The sequence below is a fragment of the Oryctolagus cuniculus genome, chromosome 13, assembly GCF_051225735.1.
Source record: "Oryctolagus cuniculus isolate XC-2025 breed Fujian yellow rabbit chromosome 13, ASM5122573v1, whole genome shotgun sequence".
In the NCBI taxonomy this organism is placed as follows: Eukaryota; Metazoa; Chordata; class Mammalia; order Lagomorpha; family Leporidae; genus Oryctolagus; species Oryctolagus cuniculus.
Window position 1 is genome coordinate 61,895,490 of NC_142879.1, and position 24,686 is coordinate 61,920,175.

Sequence of the window (24,686 nt, forward strand, 5' to 3'; positions counted from 1 at the left end):
CCAATAATCATCATATGATTAAAATTTCTGGTGATTTCCAGCCCTTCAGTAATGTCCAGCACAGAGACTCTTAGAGAAGTTGAAGTCACAGCCAACCAGGTTCTGTCAAGAAGAGGGCTGGCTTTGACCAGACATGGTCCAGTGAAGGATCTGAAGGGTGGGCATGGACCCTGGGTCCATCCTAGCACTAGTACCTACAGCTGTGCATAGTACCTCGTATCCCCATGCACTGGATCCTCATCCACAACCATAGCCCTTCTCTCCCAAGGGAGACCTACCATTTAAATGAGTTAGTAAACATGAAGTATTCAGCATTACTATAAGCACTCAGTAAATGGAGGCAATTAATATTAAAGACAAATAATGTGAAGACCATCTCAGTCTCTTTTTCTTTCAGTACATTTGTCTTCTACTCATTTTTTACTTTTATTTTCATAAAAACAGAAATAAGATGGTATCTAAAGAAAAATGCAAAAAGGAATGTCATGTCAAATGTAAACAATGATCTGCCTAATAAAATTGTTCAGAATTATGTGACCTAATGAGGTAGCATTATGTTTCTAGAGATGCTTTGTACACACACACACACACACATACACATATGCAGACTTATATGTACACACATGTATACTCACAAATGCAGACACTCACGTATGTTTCTTATAATTGAAAATGAAATATTACTAAAGATTTAAGATTTGACACATAAGTAATAAATATTACTTTGAATATTAAATGCCTTATAAATGATATACTGTAAGAAAACAGTAATTTGGAAGTATAGGTCACAGGAATAATTTATTCAAAAGTATTCATTAATAACTCAAAATATATTATTATTTTAATCTGTAATTTAGACTCTATCTGATGAAGAATAAATAAATACAGTTGGTGATTTTCCTGGTAATATAGATGCTAAGTGTCATAATAAAAATTTCTGCAAATAAAAGCTAGATTTTCAAAATTCAGAAGACATCTATACGAATTATGAAACGTATAAAGAAGGTAAGAGTAACTTAATAGGTGACTTCCACAAAACAAAAGGTGGATGTAAACAGATAGAAGAGGAAACCATCTGTTTTGCTGCTCACCAATTTCCTTACAGAGCTTTCTTTTCCCACCTAGAAAAAAGGCCCTGTTTGGAAGACACTTTCTGAACTCTTCCAATGAAAAGACCATCTGCAGGAGGTCACGACTAAGAGTTTTAGTGATCTCCTTGATCCACTTTTTCTTATTTCACATAATCCATTCCTTCTGGGAAGTCATTTCCTACATATTCCCCAGGACTATCTGAGACCAAAAGAAACCAGGTCATGGAGCTATGTCAACTACTTCCTTTATCTTGGGGGCAATTAGTATGCCTTTAGGGTATGAGAGGCTGCTCAAATATGCACCAGTTCTCTGCAGGAGCCAAATCTCTGATTCTCAACAAGTTGAATACTCAGGGCATGATGCACTCAGCACATACTTGTTGAACAGAAGATGAGGCCCATTGGTTAGAATGTTCTTTGTCTTTCAACAACTTGAAAAGCTAACTATTTCTACTTCACTGTATATTCCTATTGACTTATTTAGCATTCTTTTTTTTAAATGGAAGTTCTTTCTTTCTTTCTTTCTTTCTTTTTTTTTTTTATTTGACAGATAGAGTTAGACAGTGAGAGAGAGAGACAGAGAGAAAGGTCTTCCTTCCGTTGGTTCACCCCCCAAGTGGCCGCTACGGCCGGAGCTATGCCGATCCAAAGCCAAGAGCCAGGTGCTTCCTCCTGATCTCCCACGCGGGTGCAGGGGCCCAAGCACTTGGGCCATCCTCCACTGCCTTCCTGGGCCTCAGCAGAGAGCTGGACCAGAAGAGGAGCAGCTGGGACTAGAACCCAGTGCCGATATGGGATGCTGGCGCTGCAGGCGGAGGATTAGCCAAGTGAGCCACGATGCTGGCCCCTATTTAGCATTCTTTTAACCTCTCTTGTCACTGCTGTTCATATTATTTTGCATTCCAATTTTCTATATCAAATATTGCTCTGAATAATTAAAAAATATGAGGTAGCTTGCAGATAGAAGAAACATAACACATAGTCAAATGTAGACTCTTCAGAGTAGAGACACCAGGTTTAAACAGGAGCCTTACAGGTAAGTTTAAATGCCTTGCCCTAAGTAAACCATGCATATTATTCCACAGATAGAGATGTTTCAGAGGAAGGAGAAATAGGGTAGAGATTCATGAAGGTGGAATAACATGTAATATTAAACTGAGGACATACTGTTTTATTTTAGAGTCAGCATTCTCATCTTTAATTGTAGTGCCAACTAAGTTTCATTTTTCTTTTCTGCTGTCCATAGATGAAAGTTCAGACCAGCATCAATGTTACAGTAAGTACATTTGCTACTTTAGGGCTATGATAATGGTTCTACTGTAATTAATAATAATCTCAACATAGCTGCTTGCATATGGCTTTGAGTAAAAGATATTTTGTGGAATGTAAATTCATTTTTATGTACTAGGATCAAAGGTAAATCTTGAGCAACAGTGAAGAATAGCCAGGTCTTGCTTTCTGGAGTTAAATCGACTGCAGAGGATTGCTTGGAAACGGATTACTTGTGGGAAGCTTCAGTTTAAAAGCTTCTAAGTTTTCCTAAGCATCCCCTACTGAGGACACAATCCAGGTTGTGAGAACAAGGAGGTACCCATGAAAACAACCGGAAAGCAGTTTATTTTAAACTTGAAATTGAGTACAAATTTGCACTTCAGTCAGTGCATACCACTGTCACTCATAGGAATAGTAATCTTGGAACAGATGTTGTAAAGTCACAATGACTTGCTTGTAGAACCCCACCACAGGTTTATGAGATGCGAAAATGCCTGAATTTCTCACCTTCCTTGCATAAGTACATCAAACTACAAAGCAGTGCTAAGGAGTCTGGATTCTCTCAAAATGTCTGAGCCTCCATTTCTTAAGTTGAAAAAAAAAATCAGTTAGAATTCTTAACAGATGTTACAGAAGTGTCAAGGGCAGGCCCAAGACACATGTAGCAGTGTCTGGCACACTGGATATTAAAAAAATGGGAAGTATCGACAAATACTTCATCAGAAAGAAACCAATCAGGATGTGCCGTGTAATCGTTTTTTTCCCAGTAGAAAAACAAAGCCTGTGAAATGTATACTAAATGGAATGAGTAGCTCAACTAAGAAGAACTCTAACTGGACTAAAATTAAACTCTCAAAATTCAACCCTGTGCAACAGAATAAGTCAGACACTCAAGTATCCCCTAAATTGGGCTTATTACAAGCCAGTTTTTCACCACCATCTTTAGAAATCCATCATTCAGTGACTCACAGTACATTTTTAGGGACAAAAACACATGATAAAAATATAGCTGGCCAGCAGAACAAAATGGAAGAAATTAATTCTGAAGAAGTTAAAGTAAATGACATTACAGTTGAAATTAAGGCTGTAAAAAGGGCTCCCAAAAACTGTCATTTGGATAATCAGATAAAATCTTCTGACCCACCATTGGAGAATCAGATGAAACATTGCTTTGAATCCACACCAAATAAGAATTTCAGCTTATGTTTGGAATCCAAATTAGAAAACAATCTAGTGGAAAATACCACTGCCGTTTCAGCTCTGCTCAGTCAAGCAAGAATTGATACAGGAGAGAGTAAATTTCCAGGTTCAGCTCCCAAACAGCACAATATACTTGATAACCAAACATCTAAGAACAAAGATAACAGGGAGACACCACCCAATCATTTTTGGCCTAAGTGTAATTCACATTTGGAGATAACAATCCCAAAGGACTTGAAACTAAAAGAAGCAGAGAAAGCTGATGAAAAACAATTGATTATAGATGCAGGGCAGAAAAGATTTGGAGCAGTTTCCTGTAATATTTGTGGAATGCTTTACACAGCTTCAAATCCAGAAGATGAAACACAACATCTGCTTTTCCACAACCAGTTTATAAGTGCTGTAAAATACGTGGGCTGGAAAAAAGAAAGGATTCTGGCTGAGTACCCTGATGGCAGGATAATAATGGTTCTTCCTGAAGACCCAAAGTATGCCTTGAAAAAGGTTGACGAGATTAGAGAGATGGTTGATAATGATTTAGGTTTCCAGCAGGCACCGTTAATGTGCTATTCCAGAACTAAAACACTTCTCTTCATTTCAAATGACAAAAAAATAGTTGGCTGCCTAATTGCAGAACATATTCAGTGGGGCTACAGAGTTATAGAAGAGAAACTTCCAGTTATCCGGTCAGAAGAAGAAAAAGTCAGATTTGAAAGGCAGAAAGCCTGGTGCTGTTCAACGTTGCCAGAGCCTGCAATCTGTGGGATCACTAGAATATGGGTATTCAGCATGATGCGGCGGAAGAAAATTGCTTCTCGCATGATTGAATGCCTAAGGAGTAACTTTATATATGGCTCGTATCTGAGTAAAGAAGAAATTGCTTTCTCAGATCCCACTCCTGATGGAAAACTGTTTGCGACCCAGTACTGTGGCACTGGCCAGTTTCTGGTATATAATTTTATTAATGGACAGAATACCACCTAAAATAAGTTCTTGCCTGCAGTACTAGAAGAAGTCGAAGAGAATGGATTGGTTGCTGACTTTAACCAGGAACTAGGGCCATTTTTATTACAATGAACTCAGGACTGGCAACAACCATGTGGTTGTTCCATTTTCATAAAATTGGAAAAATGCAGTAATAGCTTATTGTTTTGTTTTTTAAAGAAGATATTTTATTATCTTTTACAGAAGTTTATGATGGATGTATTTTATCTATAGTTATTTAGACATGTTTACATGCAGCAGATAATTGTTCATAATGGACTGAAAACTAACGCAAGGACTTTGGTCTCAGTGATAAGTATATCTTGAAGTTCTTAACATGGAAATATACCAGTGTAGCTTGGTACTGTATTTTTTTATATTGATCTGCTGATACCAGTTATAAGTTTAAAGATTGTATTTTTGGAGTGGAAACCAATGTTTTCAAGTCATTATTCAAGGAGGGTACAATATTATGTGTTGAGGAATTTGAAAGTAATTTGTAGAAGTTCTGAAATTTACTTTTAAGAGACTCTTTCAGAAAGGAAAAGCTCTAAATAAGCAGGAAGAATTTACAGTACAGAGCTTTTCCTCCCTTGATGTCAGGAAGAAGTGGAAGGTGGTAGAGTTGAGGCTCCCTCTCCTAGAGACCTGGGACTGACGAGGATTATGAAGGGTACCCTCTGAGTTTATTATTCTTTCATTCTAGTTACTTTTTTTTTTAACATGGCAACTTGGCACATTTAGCCTAACAAATTTCAAAGAGGTTTATAAAAACCAGTGGACTAATTACAAGTAAATACGGATGACTCGGTATCTGCTTTGTTATTCCTCAGAAATACTGCACTGAGTATATGCCCTCATTACTGGACTTCATTTCATACTTGTCTATCCTTCATAGTGCCCTCTACTTTTAAAGGGTTTATATGTTGAAAAACTGCTGTGGCCTTTTATGAACTGTATATAATGTAGAATAAAATAATAAAATACTTGAAAAAAAATGGGAAGTATCATTTTTCTTCCACAGTGTGTTGTTGATATTATAGATCCCAGCTATGCTGGCTTGGTGACACAGGACACAAATAAAATTTTACTATGGGAACAGGGCCAGACAACCTGCTTTACTGAGTACCCTAAATCTAGTCTCCTTGTTCCCATGTGGAGAAATAGGAGTCACTGTACACTTATTCCTCATGTAGGATCTCTGTCCTAAATGTGCTGTATATTGTGATTTAATGCTATTACTAGTACTCAAACAGTATTTTACACTTTGTGTTTCTGTGTGGGTGCAAACTGTTGAAATCTTTACTTAATATATGCTAAATTGATCTTCTGTATATAAAGAGAATTGAAAATGAATCTTGATGTGAATTGAATGGGAGAGGGAGCGGGAGAGGGAGCATGAGAGGGGAGGGTTGCGGGTGGGAGGGAAGTTATGGGGGGGAAGCCATTGTACTCCATAAGCTGTACTTTGGAAATTTATATTCATTAAATAAAAGTTTTAAAAAAAGGTGAATGGTGTTCAGAGATGGCTGATCTGCCAGCTGCCGTGTGCTTCCAGAGACTGCCTCTGGCATTAGCTGATCATGGTGCAGCCGATGGCAGTGAGAAATCAGGGTCACAATGAAAGGGGGAAAGATGGGAGCCTCTCCTCAAGATACTCAAAGGATGCTGTGTAAGGTTCTTCCCTAAACAAAGTCACAAAATGGGGCTCATCACGTAACTAAGCTAGTCTTTAGTACCACTACTATGTCAAAAGAGGAAACCCATTGTACCCCCCAATTCTGTGTGTTCCTATCAGGGTACCTCCTGGATTACAGGATGTGATTACCTCTTACAGCTGAAACGAATTGTTGCCATTACAGAAAGGAGCATCATTATCTGGGATTATAAAGCTCAAGAGAACAGCCAGGTACTGTGCCAAGAGAAATACTCAAAGAAATGGGGTAGCCTGAGTGGTTGGCCTGGATTTGATCAAATCCAATATTAATATCCTGTAATTAAAAGGGGTGCTTTTTTCTGTTTAATGTATGTGTATTTAATTCTGGATTTTCTGTTTAATTTGGTTTTGAGAGGGAGAGGCTAATTCCTTTCTTTTTTAGTACCCTTCTCTGAATCCAAGTAATATTTTTCTGGTTATGCTTATGTTATCAAGTTCAAAGCTTCTTTCTTTAGGTAAGAAAATGGCTAAAATAAAATGTTTAACTCTGACCAAAAAAAAAAAAAAAGTGTAATGAGGCAGCTCATCTATGACTGACATGTTGCCATGCCAGGAATAATCTTTGGCACATAGCAGATGCTCAATAAATATTTTTTGATGGATTGAACTAATTTATACAGACTGAATTCCAGAAGAGCAATAGCTGTAGAGCTTAATGAACCATTCAGTAATAATAATTGGCTTGAGAAATGTTTGCTGAGTATTTCTAGATAACTTGGATGTTAGGATATTTTTACTCCTGATAAATCTCCGTAAAATAATTGAGACTGATACTTGAGTTTCTTGATTGCCATCTAGGTTTATGTCAATGATATGGTAACATCTGGATCTTTTTAGGCTTCTTGTGAATATTTTCTGATAAATCCAATAGATAGCAATACATCAGAAAATCCTTAACTATTGAGCCAGAGGTAGGTCCTGTACCCACTTTCCCATAAAGCACCCAAAAGCATTATGTTGGGCTCACAGTGTTTCTTAACCTTTATTTGGTAATTTTGTCTTTTTAAAGTTCCTTTACCCAGCCATCCTATGCCTGGGAATTTACCCAAGGGAAATGAAATCAGCAAATAAAAGAGTTATCTGTACCCTCATGTTTATTGCAGCTCAATTCACAATAGCTAAGACATGGAATCAACCTAAATGCCCATCAACTAAAGTCTGTATAAATTATGGGATATGTACTTTATGAAATACTACACAGTGGTAAAAAAAATGAAAACAGTCATTTGCAACAAAATGGATGAATCTGGAAACATCATACTTAGTGAAATAAGCCAGTCCCAAAGGGACAAATACCATATATTCTCCCTGATCTGTCATAACTAATAAAGCACCTAAAAAGAAATCTGTAGAAATGAGATTGACACTTTGAGAAGCAATGACTTGAATATCCCTTGTCTTGACTGTCGGGGACAGTTTTGTTTTTGTTTTTTTCTTAATGGAGAATGGGACTGGGAATGGTAGAGGGAGGAGGAGGTAGGGGTGGAGTAGGGGTGGGAGGGCAGATATGATGGGAGGAATCACTATATTCCTGAAGTTGTACTTATGAAATTTGTACTCATTAAATAAACAGTTTCTTTGGGAAAAATTTTTAAAAAATAAAGTTACTTTTTCACTGTGGAAAGATCTAAAATGAGAAATATCAGAAAGTAAAATTTTTATCAAATAATAGGGGTGATAAACATTAAATAGAATAACGGGGCTGGCACACTGGCTCACTTGGTTAATCCTCTGCCTGCGGCGCTGGCATCCCATATGGGCCCCGGGTTCTAGTCCCGATTACTCCTCTTCCAGTCCAGCTCTCTACTGTGGCCCGGGAGGGCAGTGGAGGATGGCCCAGGTGCTTGGGCCCTTGCACCGCGTGGGAGACCAGGAGGAAGCACCTGGCTCCTAGCTTCAGATCGCCGTAGCTCCAACTGTGGTGGCCATTTGGGGAGTGAACCAATGGAAGGAAGACCTTTCTCTCTGTCTCTCTCTCTCACGGTCTGCAACTCTACCTGTCAAATAAAATAAATAATAAATAAATAAATATTAAATAGAATAAGACAATAGCTCATTTGAAGTGTTCTTCTGTTTCTAGGAAAACTACTTTGTGATTGAGCCCATGGACCCCCGCCTCCTGTGTGTGTGTGTGGTGCCTATGCCTGAACAGCTCTACAGAGATGACATCCTCTTTGGGGATGACAGTGGTTTTGTGAGCAGATTCACCATAAATAGTGTTGACTTTCGACTAAAGCAGACAAAATCCAAAAGGAACTGTCAAAATCAGGTCTTAGATTCAAAGAACTTTAAAAGGTAAAGATATTATATGAGTGGTCCTGTTGTTTTAATAATTATAGTCATTGCTCATATATAGAGAGGTTCCGGATTTCATGGTAGAGGTCTCAGATACGAAACTGAATGAGGCTTCTTGCCTCAACGAACTTCTATAGGGCAGGCAGACAGAAATATTAGCAACTGAAATTCCTTTTTAAAATATATTTGGCAACTTCAACCTGCAAGTCCTTGAATGAGTTGAAGAGTTAAATGAAAAAGTTTAAATCATGAAAATGCTATAATATTTATATATATATGACTACTTACTACCATATGAATGTGGAAGATGATTCTAACTATAAAAACAATGGATACAGAATACAAAGAAAACGTTTGAGAGATCTGTCTATATTCAAAATAAAACCATCTGGACATCAAAAGATAACATTTGAAAAGTAAATATCAAATGAATAAATATTTGTGACAAATATGATAGGCAATGGATTGATGCTCTTTAACAGGTCTTGGAATTCAATTTAAAAAATTAGGCCCCAAGAGAAAACTGAACAAAGGCCATGGACAGATAATTCACACACATGCATACATAAGTACAAATGATCAATAAGCATTTCAAAGGGATCACTAGACAAAAATGCTAACAGTTATCACCACATGATGAAATTTTGGGTTATTATTAGCTTTCTTGTAATTGAAATGTCTTCAAAGTTTTTAGAGTGAGGTATATATTACTTTTAAAAGCAGAAAAATATAATTTGTATTATATGTATCTTCCTCATTAATCAAATTACAACTTAAAATCAGATACAATATTTCACTTATAATATTAGTGTGGGAGGCCAAGACTGAGTTTCCAGCTCCTGGCCTCTGTATGGCCCAGGCCAGCCTAGCCCTGGCTGTTGCAGCATTTATGAACCATGGAACTCTGTCTCTGTATCTCTGCCCCTCATGTAAATAAATAGGAGCTCAGTACAACTATAACTACGTAGAATTAAGATTACCTCCATTACTTAAACACTGAGATTGACACAGTAGTTGACTGGGTACATTTTCTATCCTCCACATAGGAGCAGTACTTAGTCCAATCAAAGTACTTGTCACTAGACCTGAGGGAGGATTTTTCCTATATATGATATGCTCCTCTATCTATCAGGAAGCATCTCATTCTAATTATGCTAGGCTATTAGAATAAACGCTGATACATGAATCTTCTTTTGACTGAGATGTGTGCCACCTGTCAGAAAATTCCATGGATTTTTTTCAATCCATGTTCCCATTAGATAGATATGTCAGACATGAGATTTGGGTATCTCAGGAATTTGAGGAATCTTAGTGCAGTTAAAATGAATGCTAATTCACATTGGTTCTTATAAGAGATTATTTACATGTAGATGATTTAATAATGTGGTTCATAATCAGGGAGATGATAGAATGCTTCCAAGAATGAGGTGTTAAATAGGCTGAATATAGAGATATTATCTTACCAAGATATTCTTGTTCAACAAAAAGAAAGTATTAAGGCCAAAGGATAATTAAATTCTGGAGTCATCATAAAGGTTTGTTTGCAGTTGATATTCACAGATATGTGGAGTGGGTGGAGTTGGGATTCAAACACTGAAACATGTTCCATTGGGATTATCAGATTTTTTTCAGTAAAGTAAGCACAATAGTGCTAATAACAGACTGAGATTTCTCTACATTATTCCTTTTGTTCTGAATTTATACCTCAGTATTTTACAATAATCTTTTTTTTTTTTTTACAGGCAGAGTGGACAGTGAGAGAGAGAGACAGAGAGAAAGGTCTTCCTTTGCCATTGGTTCACCCTCCAATGGCCACCGCGGCTGGTGCACTGCGCTGATCCAATGGCAGGAGCCAGGTACTTATCCTGGTCTCCCATGGGGTGCAGGGCCCAAGCACTTGGGCCATCCTCCACTGCACTCCCGGGCCACAGCAGAGAGCTGGCCTGGAAGAGGGGCAACTGGGACAGAATCCGGCGCCCCGACCGGGACTAGAACCCGGTGTGCCGGTGCCGTAAGGCAGAGGATTAGCCTAGTGAGCCGTGGCGCCGGCCTACAATAATCTTATAAAGTCATCTTTTCATCTTAAATAGGCTAGATTTGGAAATTTAGTTACCTATTTCAAAGTGGCATTATGCATAGGATTGTTATACATGACGTAATTAGCAGAGCATACAGTTGAAACTCAGTTAAAGTGTTTTCAAATGCTCAGTAGAAAGAAGCTCAGCGTAATGTGTCTGTGTGTGTCTGAAAGTAACCCTCTCCCCTCTTTAAATCCCCAGTGTTAAAAGGAAGCTGCATAATGACTGGGTTATGAAAATTAGATATATTCCAGCCCTAAATTGCTTTGGATCCTGCTCCTTAGACAGTATCCATTCATTTGTTTTGGGATCATTGAGGAGACTTGAGGATAATTTGTAAGTACAACAGTTCATATATGTGAACATTCTGTGACTTTCATAATTTATACAATGATAGTCCCATGGCTGCCTTGGAATTTTAAAACTGGTTTTCATGGAAATCAGATGCTAACATTTTCATTTGTTTAACAAAGTTCATTGGATTTTTCAGAAGAGAATTGAAGTTACTCAGCAGATCTGAATAGGATGTGTCCTAACAGGAATTTTGTTCATTGGTTGTTTATTGTTTTAACTTACTGGAATAATAAATACAGATGTATCTATAACTACAGTTTCTAAGTATCACTCTGATGATAAACTTCATTCTTTTTAAATCATTCTTTTGGCTAGCCAGTCTCCTATGAATGTGATCTATAGCACAATCATTATATTTCCTATGTGATATAGAGGATGGTGTTCTTACAGAGAGATGATTTTAAAGAATGTTCCATCTTTCAATTTGGCTAAATGTTTATTCAAAGCTAGAAAACAGCTACTGTATTTTAATTTTGCATAATAAATTCACTAGATACATGATAAACTTTATTTTTTATTTTTTAAGTTTTTATTTAATGAATGCATTTTTTCATAGATACAACTTGAGGAATATAGTGGTTCTTTCCCCCATAACCACCCCCCCCATCATTGATAAACTTTAAAAACACTGTGCTAAGTGGCAGAAACTTGACAAAAATATTGCATATTGTATGAATTCATTTATATAAAATGCCCAAAAGGGCCAGTTTCTAAAGATGGATAGCAGATCAGTGGTTGTTCAGGGCTGGTGGTGGGAGCAGGGATCTCAAATGGACACAAGGGAATTTTTGGGAGTGATGAGACTTATTGTTCTAAGACATATTGTGGTGATTGCTATTCAACTCTATAAATTGACTAAGAACCATTGAATTGTACACTTAGAATGAGTGAATACTGTGGTATGTAAATTATACCTCAATAAACATATCTTAGAAAAATAGACATCTTAGCCGGATCCAAATGCCTTAAGGGCTGATTCTAAGGCCAGAATGCTGTTTAGGACATCTGTCAGTCTATGAGTCTGCTGTGTATCCTGCTTCCCATGTTGGATTATTCTCTCCTTTTTAATTCTATCAGTTAGTATTAGCAGACACTAGTCTTGTTTATGTGATCCCTTTGACTCTTAATCCTATCATTATGATCAATTATGAACTGAAACTGATCACTTTGACTAGTAAGATGGCATTGGTACATGCCACCTTGATGGCATGAGAGTATTTCAGGTATGGAAAGCCAAGACACTCTGGCAAAAAAATGACCTCAATGAAAGATCTCTGTGAGTGAGATCCCAGTGGAAAGAAGGGGCCATCAAAGAAGGAGGTACCTTTCTCTGAAGGGAGGAGAGAACTTCCACTTTGACTATGACCTTGTCTAAATAAGATCGGAGTTGGTGAACTCAAAAGGCTTCCATAGCCTTGGCAACTCATGACAAGAGCCTAAGGTGATTACTGATGCCATAAATAAGAGTGTCAATTGTTAAATCAACAGCAGGAGTCACTGTGCACTTACTTCCCATGTAGGATCTCTGTCCTTAATGTGTTGTACTATGTGAATTAACGTTATAACTAGTACTCAAACAGTATTTTACACTTTGTGTTTCTGTGTGGGTGCAAATGTTGAAATATTTACTTAGTATATACTAAATTGATCTTCTGTATATAAAGATAATTGAAAATGAATCTTGATGTGAATGGGATGGGAGAGAGAATGGGAGATGGGATGGTTGCGGGTGGGAGGGAGGTTATGGGGGGAAAAAGCCACTGTAATCCAAAAGCTGTACTTTGGAAATTTATATTTATTAAATAAAAATTTAAAAAAAGAAAAATAGACTTCTGAATTCCAGTGTGGCACTTAGGACCTTGTAAGTTGTCACTCCATCATAACAACCAGAAAACCAAAAGGCAATAGCTCTTCACAGATTGGTCAGAAAAGTGAGGTCACAGGGAAACTTTGGTGCCCCACACTGGGGAGACAGACACAGAATAGGAGGATCACAATTTACCAGAGCAGAAATCCACAATCAGATTACCTCCAGAGTAACAAGTACCAGGGAGGGAAAACCTAAACAGCAACTCACAACTTTTTGGGGACTCAACATGGACACCTTTGATAGTAACAACTCCAGTGATCCCAGCCATGGTAAACCATCACACTTTCATAAGTTTTACGACCAGAAGCTCAACTAGGTTCTCACGGTGAACACTGGGGAAAACCCCAGTGCTTTTGGTAGGGGGAGGGGAAAAGGAGCCATTTTTTAAAACATACCAAAGCATTCTATTGTAATCAAGGTGTACCCACAAGATAAACCATTTCACCAGAGCCTAAGCTACTGAGGTTTTACTAGATAATAACTGACCCGGCAGAAGCGAACTACATAACCTCAATCCACTCTATCCACCTGGTTCCAACTAAAGGCAAAACTAGGATGTGCTTGTGAGGTTCCCAGTGCAGATGCACAGGCTGACTAAAAGACTGAAATCTGATGACAACAGGAATGGCATAGTAGCACCTTCTCCACACCTCACCACCACATTATGAAAGGCCTATTTATAGCAGTTCCTTTTATCCATGTTTGAGTATCAAGCAAAAAATTAAAAGGCATCCTAAAAGGCAGAAGAGATGGACAAGCACCAGCATCAGACACAGTTATGAGAGGACTGTTAGATATTTATGTGTAAGTAAAGGGACAGAAATAACATAAGGGGCTAGAGGAAAGAACTAGGATTATTAAGTGATCATAAAGTGTCGCTCCCCCTCTTCATGGAGGAACGACACAGGACCCTGCGCTGTTCTTTTGTCTGCTCGGCCTTCCCCGGGTTTGCTGCTGGTTCTTCCCGGGTTGGCTTCCGTCCCTTCCACCTCCGTGGAAGGGCGGTTCCCCCTGCCACATTCCCCACTTCAGCGGGGGAGCGGCACACCGCCGGCCGGCTCTCTTGGGGGCTGCACAGGTGTTCCTTCAGATAGATGTTCCCCTTAGATGTTCCTGGTGCATGTTGTCTCTCTCCTCCTTTATAGTCCTCTTCCACCAATCCCAACTCTGCTACCCACACGCCGAGTACGCTGCTCTCCTCCAATCAGGAGCAGGTCCCACAGTCTATTGGTTGAACTGGAGGCAGCTGTGTAGAAGCTGTTTCCCTTCTCAGCGCCATATTGTGGGAAAGCAGATGCATAGAATAAGTCTTAATTCCAGTAACTTAGTCTAGTCCGAGTTGCTCCCCACAATAAAGTACTTGCGTTACTAATAAAGCTGAATAATATTATTTCAAAGTGAACTTAGGGGCAGATGTTTAGTTTAGTCGTTAAAAGACTCTGCCCTGAACATTCATATCCCATCACAATGTTCCTGAGTTTTGGTCCTAGCTAAATTTCCCCTGATTCCATCTTCTTTCCAATTCACACTCTGGGAGACAGCAGGTGATCCCAGTTGAGTACTTGGGACACTGATACTCATATGGGAAATGCAGATTGAGTTCCTGGCTCCTGGCTTTGGCATGACCCAGCACCAACTGTTGTGGGAATGAACCAGCAAATGGGAGATCTCTGCCAGGACAGTTCTCTCTCAGTAAATAAATAAAAATTTTTACAAAGGAAAGTGAACAAAACTCATTTACTGTATATTACAAACAATAGGGTGCTTGCTAAAGAGAAGAAAAAGTATCATTGATATTAAAAGCAGATAAAAAATCATATAAATATTCAATTAAAACCACAAAAGCCACAAACCAGTGAGAGAAAAAAAGAGGGACAAAGAACAAGGGACAAGAGCAATAAATAGAAAACAGTATCAAATATAGTAGACATTAATACTGCTAAATTGGGGCCTGCGCTGTGGCTCACTTGGTTAATCCTCTGCCTGCAGTATCAGCATCCCATATGGGTACCGGGTTCTAGTCCCAGCTGCTCCTCTTCCAGTCCAGCTCTCTGCTGTGGACCAGGAGGGCAGTGGAGGATGGCCCAAGTGTTTGGGCTCTTGCATCTGCATGGGAGACCATGAAGAAGCACCTGGCTCCTGGCTTCAGATCAGCACAGCGCCGGCCATAGTGGCCATTTTGGGGGTGGTGAACCAACGGAAGGAAGACCTTTCTCTTTGTCTCTCCCTCTTACTGTCTAACTCTATCTGTCAAATAAAAAAAAGAAAAAAATACTACTAAATTAAAAATAGTTTAAACATTAATGCTCAAACAGACCAATCCAGAGAGACTGTCCAAGTGATCAAAAAAACAAGATCCACTTTTATGTGGTCTACAAGAAACATACTTTCAATATAAAGACACATGTAGATTAAAAATAAAGGGACGGAAAAAGATATATCATACTAAAATACTATAATCAAAGGAGTATAAAAATAGGGTATATTGATTTTAGATGGAAAAGACTTTAGGACAAGAATAATTGCTAGATATAGAGAAGGACACTATGTAATGATAAAAAGGTCAATTTTCTAAGACATATCTTTAATGTACCTAATAACAGAACATCAAAACCTTTAAGAATAAAACCAACAGACCTACAAGGAGAACTAGGTGAGTCAATTGTTACTGTTGGAGATTTCAACAGTCTTTGGCCATAAATGGAGAGATCCACCAGGCAGAAGACATGAAGTTGGAGCATGGTGCTATGGTGTTAGCAGTTTAAGCTACCACCTTCAATGCTGGCAACCCAAATGAATCAGTGGATAGAAGACCCCTTTGTCTCTCCTCTCTCTGTCTGTACATCTGTCTCTCAAACATAAATAAATCTTAAAAAAAAAACCACATTTACAAAAAAACACATGAGTCAAAGAAGAGGCACAAGAAATTGAAATGTTTTGAATTAAATAAAAAAGAAAATGTAACTCATTAAAACTAGAAGGATTTAGAGAATTCATCATTTAAAGGAAATTTTACAGTGTTGAGTACAATATGTCAGAAAAAAAGTTCTAAAATCAGTCATCTTGTGAAACCAGAAAAGAAGAGCAAATTAAATTTGATCTAAGAAGGAAAATAGAATTAATCAAATACAGAGCAAAAATCAGTGAAATTAAAAATAGGAAATCAATAGACAAAATCAACAATACCAAAATAAAAGTTATAAGTTCTAGGAAAATGTAAATAAAATTGATAACCCATATTGACTAAGTAAAAAAGAAAGTACCAATGATAATAAACAGAAGCAGGTTCCATGATGGTGGAGTAGGGAGGGAGCTTACTGCTCTAGCCAGGAGAAAATAGTTTTAAAAAAGTGGAGATAGTATAGTCTCAAGGAAGAGTTTGGGAAAAAACAGCAGAGGAAATTAAAGGGACATGGTGGACCTACTTGGAGAGCGTGGGCACCCCGGCTCACACTCCAATAGCCAAGAGCCCATGCACAAGCACTGGAAAGAGAGGTGAGACGAGACTGCAGTAGCCCGAGCCACTGGTGGAAAAGCTACAGGGAGAGCCTAAAGGGAATGAGGCCTGAAGCTTCTCTCTCCAGTCACCTCACAAAAGCGTACATGCCAATAGAGCTAGTGCCATTTTGGACATACATAACAGCTGTGCCAGCTCGTGTCTGCACCCTGCAATCAGCCGAGTGGAGACTCCTGACTCTGGTGGGGAGAAACAACAGTGGACTAGGAGCTTGTGATTGTGTGAAGCTTCTGAACTGGGACTGTGAAAAAAAAAAAAAAAACCGAGAGTGTGTGGGAAAAGTCACAGTGTGGCTGGGACTTAAAGCAGTCTCAGTGGGAAAAAAAAACAAGCTTGGGGGCTCCTGGTTACCTGGTGAGAGACATTGCTGGGGAATCTGAACTTATACTGAGGACTATACAGATCCTTTGTGTGGTCCTTGGGACAGAGCAGAAGAATATTACACCCACTGGAGCTAGTGCTCAGGCACTGGTCTCCAGCAAGGAGAAGAGCTCAGCTGAGCAGAATATACTTCCCTTCTGATTAAAAAAAGAGATTTACCATGGCAAACCTGGGTGTGTCACTTTAGGCATGCCCTTAACCCTGGAGAACTGAACAGAGCTCCCTGAACATGAAATTGAGATATTAAAGAGAAATCAAAATGAAATGAAGAATTCAATAGAGCAAATAAAAATGCAATGGAGAGCCTTAAAAATGGAACCAGTGGGGGCTGGAGCTGTGGCGCAGAGGGTTAAAGCCCTGCGCTGAAGTACCGGCATCCCATATGGGCACCGGTTCTATGCCTGGCTGCTTCTCTTCCGATCCAGCTCTCTGCTATGGCTTGGAAAGCAGTAGAAGATGGCCCACGTCCTTGGCCTCCTGCACCCATGTGGGAGACCTGGAAGAGCTCCTGGCTCCTGGCTTCGGATCGGTGCAGCTCTGGCCGTTGCAGCCAATTGGGAGTGAACCAGTGGATGGAAGACCTCTCTCTCTCTCTCTCTCTCTCTCTCTCTCTCTCTCTCTCTCTCCCCACCCCCACTGTGTAACTCTGACTTTCCAATAAATAAATAAATATTTTTAAAAAAGAGTGCAATTGGTGGATCATATTGTAAGGTTATGTTTAGCTTTAAAAGAAACTGCCAAACTCCTTTAAAGAGGCTGTATCGCATTCCCACCAACAAGGAATGAGAGTTCTTGTTTTCAGAATTTGGTGGTGGTAGGATTTTGAACTGTGACCACTCTCATAGTGATATCTCATTGTTCTAGTTTGCAATTCCCTAACATTTATGACATGGATAATATTTTCACAGGCTGGTATATATCTTCTTTTTTGTGGTGTCTTCAGATATTCTGTCTATGTTTCTGTCATCCATTTGTTTTAAGAGTTCTTTGTATATTTTGGATGACAATCATTTGCAAATACATCTTTTGGAAGTACTTTCTCTCAGCCTGTGGTTCAAGTCCAGCTTATCAGTTATTTCTTTCATGGGTTTTGTCTTTGGTGTTTTATCTAAAATAGTTGCCATATCCTAGGTTACCTAGATTTTCTCCAATTAGTTATCGTCTAGGAGTTTTATAGTTTTTCATTTTTATTTAGGTCTGTCCTTTTTAAAGTTAATTTTTGTGAAAAGTGTGAGGTCTCTGTATAGATTCTTCCATTTTTTTTTTTTTGGTATGTGGATGCCCAGTTGTTTCAGTATCATTTATTGAAAAGAATTGCTTTGTTCTATTGTATTGTTTTTGCTCCTCTGTCAAAATCGGTTGACTATATTTATATAGGTCTATTTCTGAATTCTATTCTGTTCCATTGATCTCTTTGACTATGCTTTTGCCAACACCATATTGTATTGAGTGTTTTAACTTTAGTGTAAGTTTTGAAGTCAGGTAATGTTAGTTCTCTGATTTTGTTCTTCCCTTCAATATTGTCATTTATTCTAGGCCTCTTGCCTCTTTACATAAATTTTAGAATCAGTATCTTGAGATCTACAAAATAGGTTACTGATATTTTGATTTTGATAGCATTAAATCTATAGGACAGGGTGAAAATCGACATCTTGACATGTTGTTTTCTTATTCATAAACAAGGAATATATCTCCATTTATTTGGTTCTTGATTTCTTTCATAAGAGTGTTATAGCTTTCCTTTATAGATATTACTTATATTATTAGATTGATACTAAAATATTTTATTATTTTCTTTGCTAATTTAGATATTATATTTTTAATTTCAAATTCCACTTGTATATTGCTGGAATATAGGAAAGCAATTGACTTTTATATACTTGATTTACCTTATATTGTGCAAACTTGCTATAATTACTTACTAGTTATGAGTGGGTTTTTAAAATCGATTTTTGGATTTTCTACATAGAAAACTGTATCGCCGGTGCCGCGGCTCACTAGGCTAATCCTCCGCCTAGCGGCGCCAGCACACCAGATTCTAGCCCTGGTTGGGGCGCCAGATTCTGTCCCGGTTGCCCCTCTTCCAGGCCAGCTCTCTGCTGTGGCCAGGGAGTGCAGTGGAGGATGGCCCAGGTGCTTGGGCCCTGCACCCCATGGGAGACCAGAAAAAGCACCTGGCTCCTGGCTCCTGTCATCAGATCAGCGCGGTGCGCCGGCTGCAGCGCGCCAGCCGCAGCGGCCATTGGAGGGTGAACCAACGGCAAAGGAAGACCTTTCTCTCTGTCTCTCTCACTGTCCACTCTGCCTGTCAAAAAAAAAAAAAAACAAAACTGTATCATCTGTGAAAAAAGACAGTTTTATTTCTTCCTTTCAAATAAGTAACCATTTTATTTCATTTTTTGTCTTTTTGCAATAAGTAGGATGTACATATGATGCTGAAAAGAAGTGGTGAGTGGGACATCCTTGCCTTATTCTTTGAACTTAGTGAGAAATCCTCTAGTTTCTCACTATTGAGTATGTTGTTAGCTCTGTTTTATAGATGTCATTTATAAAATTAAGACTTTGTTATTCCTACTTTGCTAAATGTTTCTGTTGGATTTTGTCAAATATTTTTTCTGCATCTATTGATATGATCATGTGATTTTTCTTCTTCAGCATGTTGACATGATTGATTACATTAACTGATTTTTTAAAGTAGATTTTTTTATAAATCACACTGGATTATTGAATAAATGTTTAGGCTTATATAACAAATATTATGGATAAGGTGACTTCAGCAACAAACTTATTTCTCACAGTTTTTGGAGAAAAATCATGGAGCCAACATACTAACATTTTCAAGTCCTAGGGGTGGCCTTCTTTCCAGGCTGTAGATGGCTGTGTTCTCCCTTTATAGTCTCCTGCCAGAAAGAGGACTAGAGGGTTATGTACTTTATTTTATAAGCTTATTGTGTTAGTTAGGTTTTCATTACTTCAGGTAAAATATCTTAAAGGAGCTTCTTGGGAAGGAGTATATTTATTCTGGCTTACATTTTAAAGGTTCACTGTTCAAAACTGGGCAGCCCTATTAGTCTGGCATCTGGTGGACATGCACAATGGTGAGCCTGAAGGCAGAGGAGGAAACTAAGCCAAATGTGGCTTCAATAAACAACATTCTTTTAAGAACTATCTTATGAGAGCAATCCCCCAGTGACCCAAATACTTCCCAGTGGCTCTATCTTTCAGATACTTGAACTAGATAAAGTGTCTATCCTAACACATCAACAACTAATATAAGACTTTGAGATTTAAACTTCTGCATGAGTTTCAGGAGCCAAGTCCTGTTCATGACACTAATACATGGGAATTGTATCCTTATGACCTAAATTACACTCCAAAGACATCACCTCTTAATATCATCATACTACGTAGAATTTCAACATTGAATTTGTGGTGGACACAAACATTCAATCTATTAAAGCCATTGCATATAATTCTTTCTATACCTTGTTGGATTTTATTTGTTTTTTTGTTGAAGATTTTCCCATGTATGTTTATGAGATATTTGTCTGTAGTTTTCTTTTCTTGGACTATCTTTGTCTTATTTTGATTAGGTAACATTGGCCTCATAGAATGAAATAGGAAATATTCCTTCTTATTCTATCCTCTAAAAGAGATTAATGAGGATAGGTATAATTTATCTCTTAAGTGTTTTGTGGGGGTGGCGCAGTAGGTTAATCCTCTGCCTGCAGTGCTGGAATCCCATATGGGCACTGGTTCTAGTTTCAGCAGCTCTTCTTCCCATCTAGCTCTTTGCTGTGGCTGGGGAAAGCAGTAGAAGGTGGCCCAAGTCTTTGGGCCCCTGCACCCACATGGGAGACCGGGAGGAAGCACCTGGCTCCTGGCTGGGTGCAGTTCTGGCCATGGTGGCCATTTTGGGGAATGAACCAATGGAAGGAAGACCTTTCTCTTTGTCTCTCCCTCTAGCTTTCTGTAACTCTACCTGTCAAATAAATAAATAAAATCTTTAAAAAAAGTGTTTTGTAGAATTCACCAGTGACCCCCACCTGGGCCTGTCATTAATTATTGATTTAATAGCTTTAATAGATGTAGGCTTTTTCAATTTATTTCTTCTTGAAGGAGTTTTAACAGATTGTCTGTGTATACAAATGCTGTTGATTTTTGTGTATCGATTTTATATCCTGCTACTTTACCAAACTCTTCTAGATGTTCCAATAGTCTCTTAGTAGAGTTCTTTGGATCCCCTAAATAAAGAATCACATTGTCTGCAAACAGCGATAGTTTGATTTCCTCATTCCCAATTTGAATCATTTTGATTTCTTTTTCTTGCGTATTAGCTCTGGCTAAAACTTTCAGTACTATATTGAATAACAATGGTGAGAGTGGGCATCCCTGTCTGGTACTGGATCTCAGTGGAAATGATCCAACTTTTCCCCATTCAATATGATGCTGGCCGTGGGTATGTCATAAATTGCCTTGATTGTGTTGAGGAATGTTCCCTCTATGCTCAATTTTCTTAGAGTTTCCATCATGAAAGGGTGTTATATTTTGTCAAATGCTTTCTCTGCATCTATTAAGGTAATTGTATGGTTTTTCTTCTGCTGTTTGTTAATGTGATCTATCACATTGATTGATTTGTGAATGTTGAACTATCCCTGCATACCAGGGATAAATGCTACTTGGTCTGGGTGGATGATCTTTCTGATGTGTTGTTGGAATCTATTGGCCAGAATTTTGTTGAGGATTTTTGCGTCTAATGTTCATCAGGGAAATTGGTTCGTAATTCTCTTTCTCTGCTGCATCTTTTCAGGTTTAAGAATTAAGGTGATGCTTGCTTTGTAGAAAGATTTGGAAGGGTTCCTTCTCTTTCAATTGTTTTGAATAGTTGAGAAGAATTGGAGTTAGTTCTTCTTTAAATATCTGGTAGAATTCAGCAGTGAATCCATCCAGTCCTGGGCTTTTCTTTGTTGGGAGGGCCTTTATTACTGATTCAATTTCTGTCTTGGTTATGGGTCTATTTAGATTTTCTATGTCTTTATGCTTCAATTTAGGTAGGTTGTATGTGTCCAAGAATCTATCCATTTCTGATAGATTTCCCAGTTTGTTAGCTTACAACTCTTTGTAGTAATTTCTGATGACTCTTTTTATTTCTGTGGTGTCTGTTGTTACATTTCCTTTTTCATCACAAATTTCATTGATTTGGGTCTTCTTTTGGTTAGTTGGGCCAATGGTGTTTCAATTTTTATTTTTTTATTTATTTTTTCAAAAACCAGCTCTTTGTTTTACTGATCTTTTTATCTTTTTTGTTTAAATTTTGTTGACTTTTTTTCCTAATTTTGATTACTTCTTTTCTCCTACTAGTTTGGGTTAGATTTGCTGTAGTTTTCTAGATCCTTGAGATGTATTCATAGCTCATTTATTTGGTGCCTTTCCAATTTCTTGATGTAGGCACCTATTGTTATAAACTTTCCTCTTTGCACTGCTTTTGCTGTATTCTGTAAGTTTTGATATGTTGTATTGTCATCTTAATTTGTTTCGAGAAATTTTTTGATTTCCTCTACAACACAGTGTTCATTCACGGGCATGTTGTTCAGTCTCCATGTGCATGCATATGCTCTAGGGATTCCTGAGTTGCTAATTTCCAGCTTCATTGTGTGGTCTGAGAAAATGTATGGTGTGTTTTTCAATTTTTTTTTAATTTTATGAGACTTGTTTTATGGCCTAGTATGTGGTCAGTCCTGGAGAAAGTTCCATGTACCGCTAAGAAGAATGTGTATTCTTCAACTGTAGGATGAAAAGTTCTGTTGATAACTGTTAGGTCCATTTGGTCTATAGTGTCGATAAAATCTTCTGTTTCCTTGTTGATTTTCTGTCTGGTTGATATGTCCATTGCTAAAAGTGGAGTAATGAAGTCCCACAGTACTATTGTACTGGAGTCTAAGTTTCCCTTTAAATCCATTAACCTTTCTTTTAAATATACAGGTGCCCTGTAATTAGGTGCATATAAATTTATAATAGTCACATCTTCCTGTTGAATTGATCCCTTAATCATTATATAGTGCACTTCTTTGTCCCTTTTAACAGTTTTTGTGTTAATGTTTATTTTGTCTGATACTAAGATGGCTATGCCAGCTCTTTTTTGGTTTCTGTTGGCATGGAATATCTTTTTCCAACCTTTCATTTTCAGTCTGCATGCATCTTTGTTGGAAAGTTGTGTTTCTTGTAAGCTGCAGATAGATGGGTTTTGTTTTTAATCCATTCAGCCAGTCTGTGTCTTTTAACTGGAGAGTTGAGGCCATTAACGTTCAATGTGACTATTGACAAGTAGTGACTTTGCCCTGCCATTTTTCCAAAGATATTCCTAATTTATACTTTGAGCTTCTTTGATCTTTTACTGAGAGAATTTCTTCCTTAACCTTCTTTCATATTGATCATCATGTTTCTCTGTTTCGGTGTGTAACACCTCTTTAAGCATCTTTTTCAGGGCTGGATGAGTAGTGACAAATTCTTTCAATGTCTGTTTGTTATGAAAGGTCTTTATTTCACCTTCATTTTCAAATGAGAGATTTTCAGGGTATAATATTTTGGGATGACATTTTTTTTCTCTAAGGACTTGGGTTATATCTCGCCATTCCCTCCTAGCCTGTAGGGGTTCTGATGAGAAGTCTGCTGTGAGTCTAATTGGAGATCCTCTGAGAGTAATCTGACATTTCTCTCTTGCACATTTTAGAATCTTTATGTTTCACTGTGGTGACTTTGATTACAATGTGTACTGGCAAGGAACTTTTCTGGTCATGTCTATTGGGAGTTCTGTGTGCTTCCTCTTTTTGAAAGTCTCTTTCCTTCTTCAAACTCTGGAAGTTTTCTGCTAGTACTTCACTAAAAAGGCCTACTAATTCTTTCTCTCTCTCCATGACTTGAGGAACTCCTAGAACCTGAATGTTGTTTTTTTTATAGTATCCTGTAGATTCCCAACAGTGATTTTTAGATTTAAAATTTCCCCTTCTTGTCTTTGGTTTGATGGTATACTTTCCTATGTTCTGTTTTCTAAGTCCAATATTCTCTATTATACCTCACTGATTCCATTTTTTAAAAAGATTTATTTTATTTATTTGAAAGACAGAGATATATAGAGAGGTAGGAACAGAGAGAGAGGTCTTCTATCTGCTGCTTCACTCCCTAGATGGCCACAGTTAAAATGTGGCAATTCAGATAATAAGCTTTTTCTCTAAAGGAAAAAAATGAACTTTTAAGTCATAAAGACATAGAAGAAACTTAAATGTATATTACTAAGTCAAAGAAGACAATCTGAAAAATATATATTGTATGATTCTACTACATGACATTCTGTAAAGGCAAAACTATGGAGACAATAAAAATAATAATCAGTCATTTCTAGCACTGGGGTGTGGTGGAGATGAGAAGGAAGAACAGAGCATAGATTTTTTTGGGCAGTGAAATTATTCAGCAATGATACTATAATGGTGTATATGTCATTGTACATTTGTGAAAACCCACTGAATACAGAACACCAAGAGTGTACTATAATATAACTATGGAGTTTGGATGACAGTAATTTTGCAATATAAACTCATAAGTCATAATGATTGTAGCACTATAGTGCAAAATTTTGATTATGGGTGAAACTGCATCTGTGGGAACAAGGAATAATATATGGAAAATCTCTGTACCTTCCATTAAATTCTGCCACAAACCTAAAACCATTATATATATATATATATATCACCATTATATATAATATATAATATATACATGTATATATACATTATATATAATATATATAATATATTGAGCTACAAAGAATTTAACTTATTGTTGCAATAAGAGGTAACAGGAGTCATACTACTCAAACTTTGTTGTTTTTTAAATTTATTTTTATTTATTTGAAAAGGGAGAGAGATCAACA

General features: G+C 37.7%; 2 protein-coding genes across 2 annotated transcripts in view; both read left to right on the forward strand.

Annotated features, from left to right (window-relative positions):
* LOC100345702 (WD repeat-containing protein 64) overlaps positions 1–24,686 on the forward strand; it is a 161,644-nt gene that overhangs the window by 17,623 nt on the left and 119,335 nt on the right. Inside the window, exons 5-8 of the mRNA XM_008268195.5 lie at positions 2,338–2,367; positions 6,346–6,456; positions 8,345–8,559; positions 10,839–10,973. Coding sequence (XP_008266417.4) covers positions 2,338–2,367; positions 6,346–6,456; positions 8,345–8,559; positions 10,839–10,973 — 491 coding nt within the window. The remainder of the gene's footprint in view (positions 1–2,337; positions 2,368–6,345; positions 6,457–8,344; positions 8,560–10,838; positions 10,974–24,686) is intronic.
* On the forward strand, positions 3,075–5,545 carry LOC149122623 (N-acetyltransferase ESCO1-like). Its single transcript, XM_089311654.1, has one exon. It carries the CDS (start codon positions 3,168–3,170, stop codon positions 4,545–4,547), a length of 1,380 nt encoding a protein of 459 aa, XP_089167780.1. The 5' UTR covers positions 3,075–3,167; the 3' UTR covers positions 4,548–5,545.

Excerpts from the sequence above, each read along its gene's own strand:
- LOC149122623 (XM_089311654.1), top strand. The coding sequence starts at position 3,168 with ATGAGTAGCTCAACTAAGAAGAACTCTAACTGGACTAAAATTAAACTC.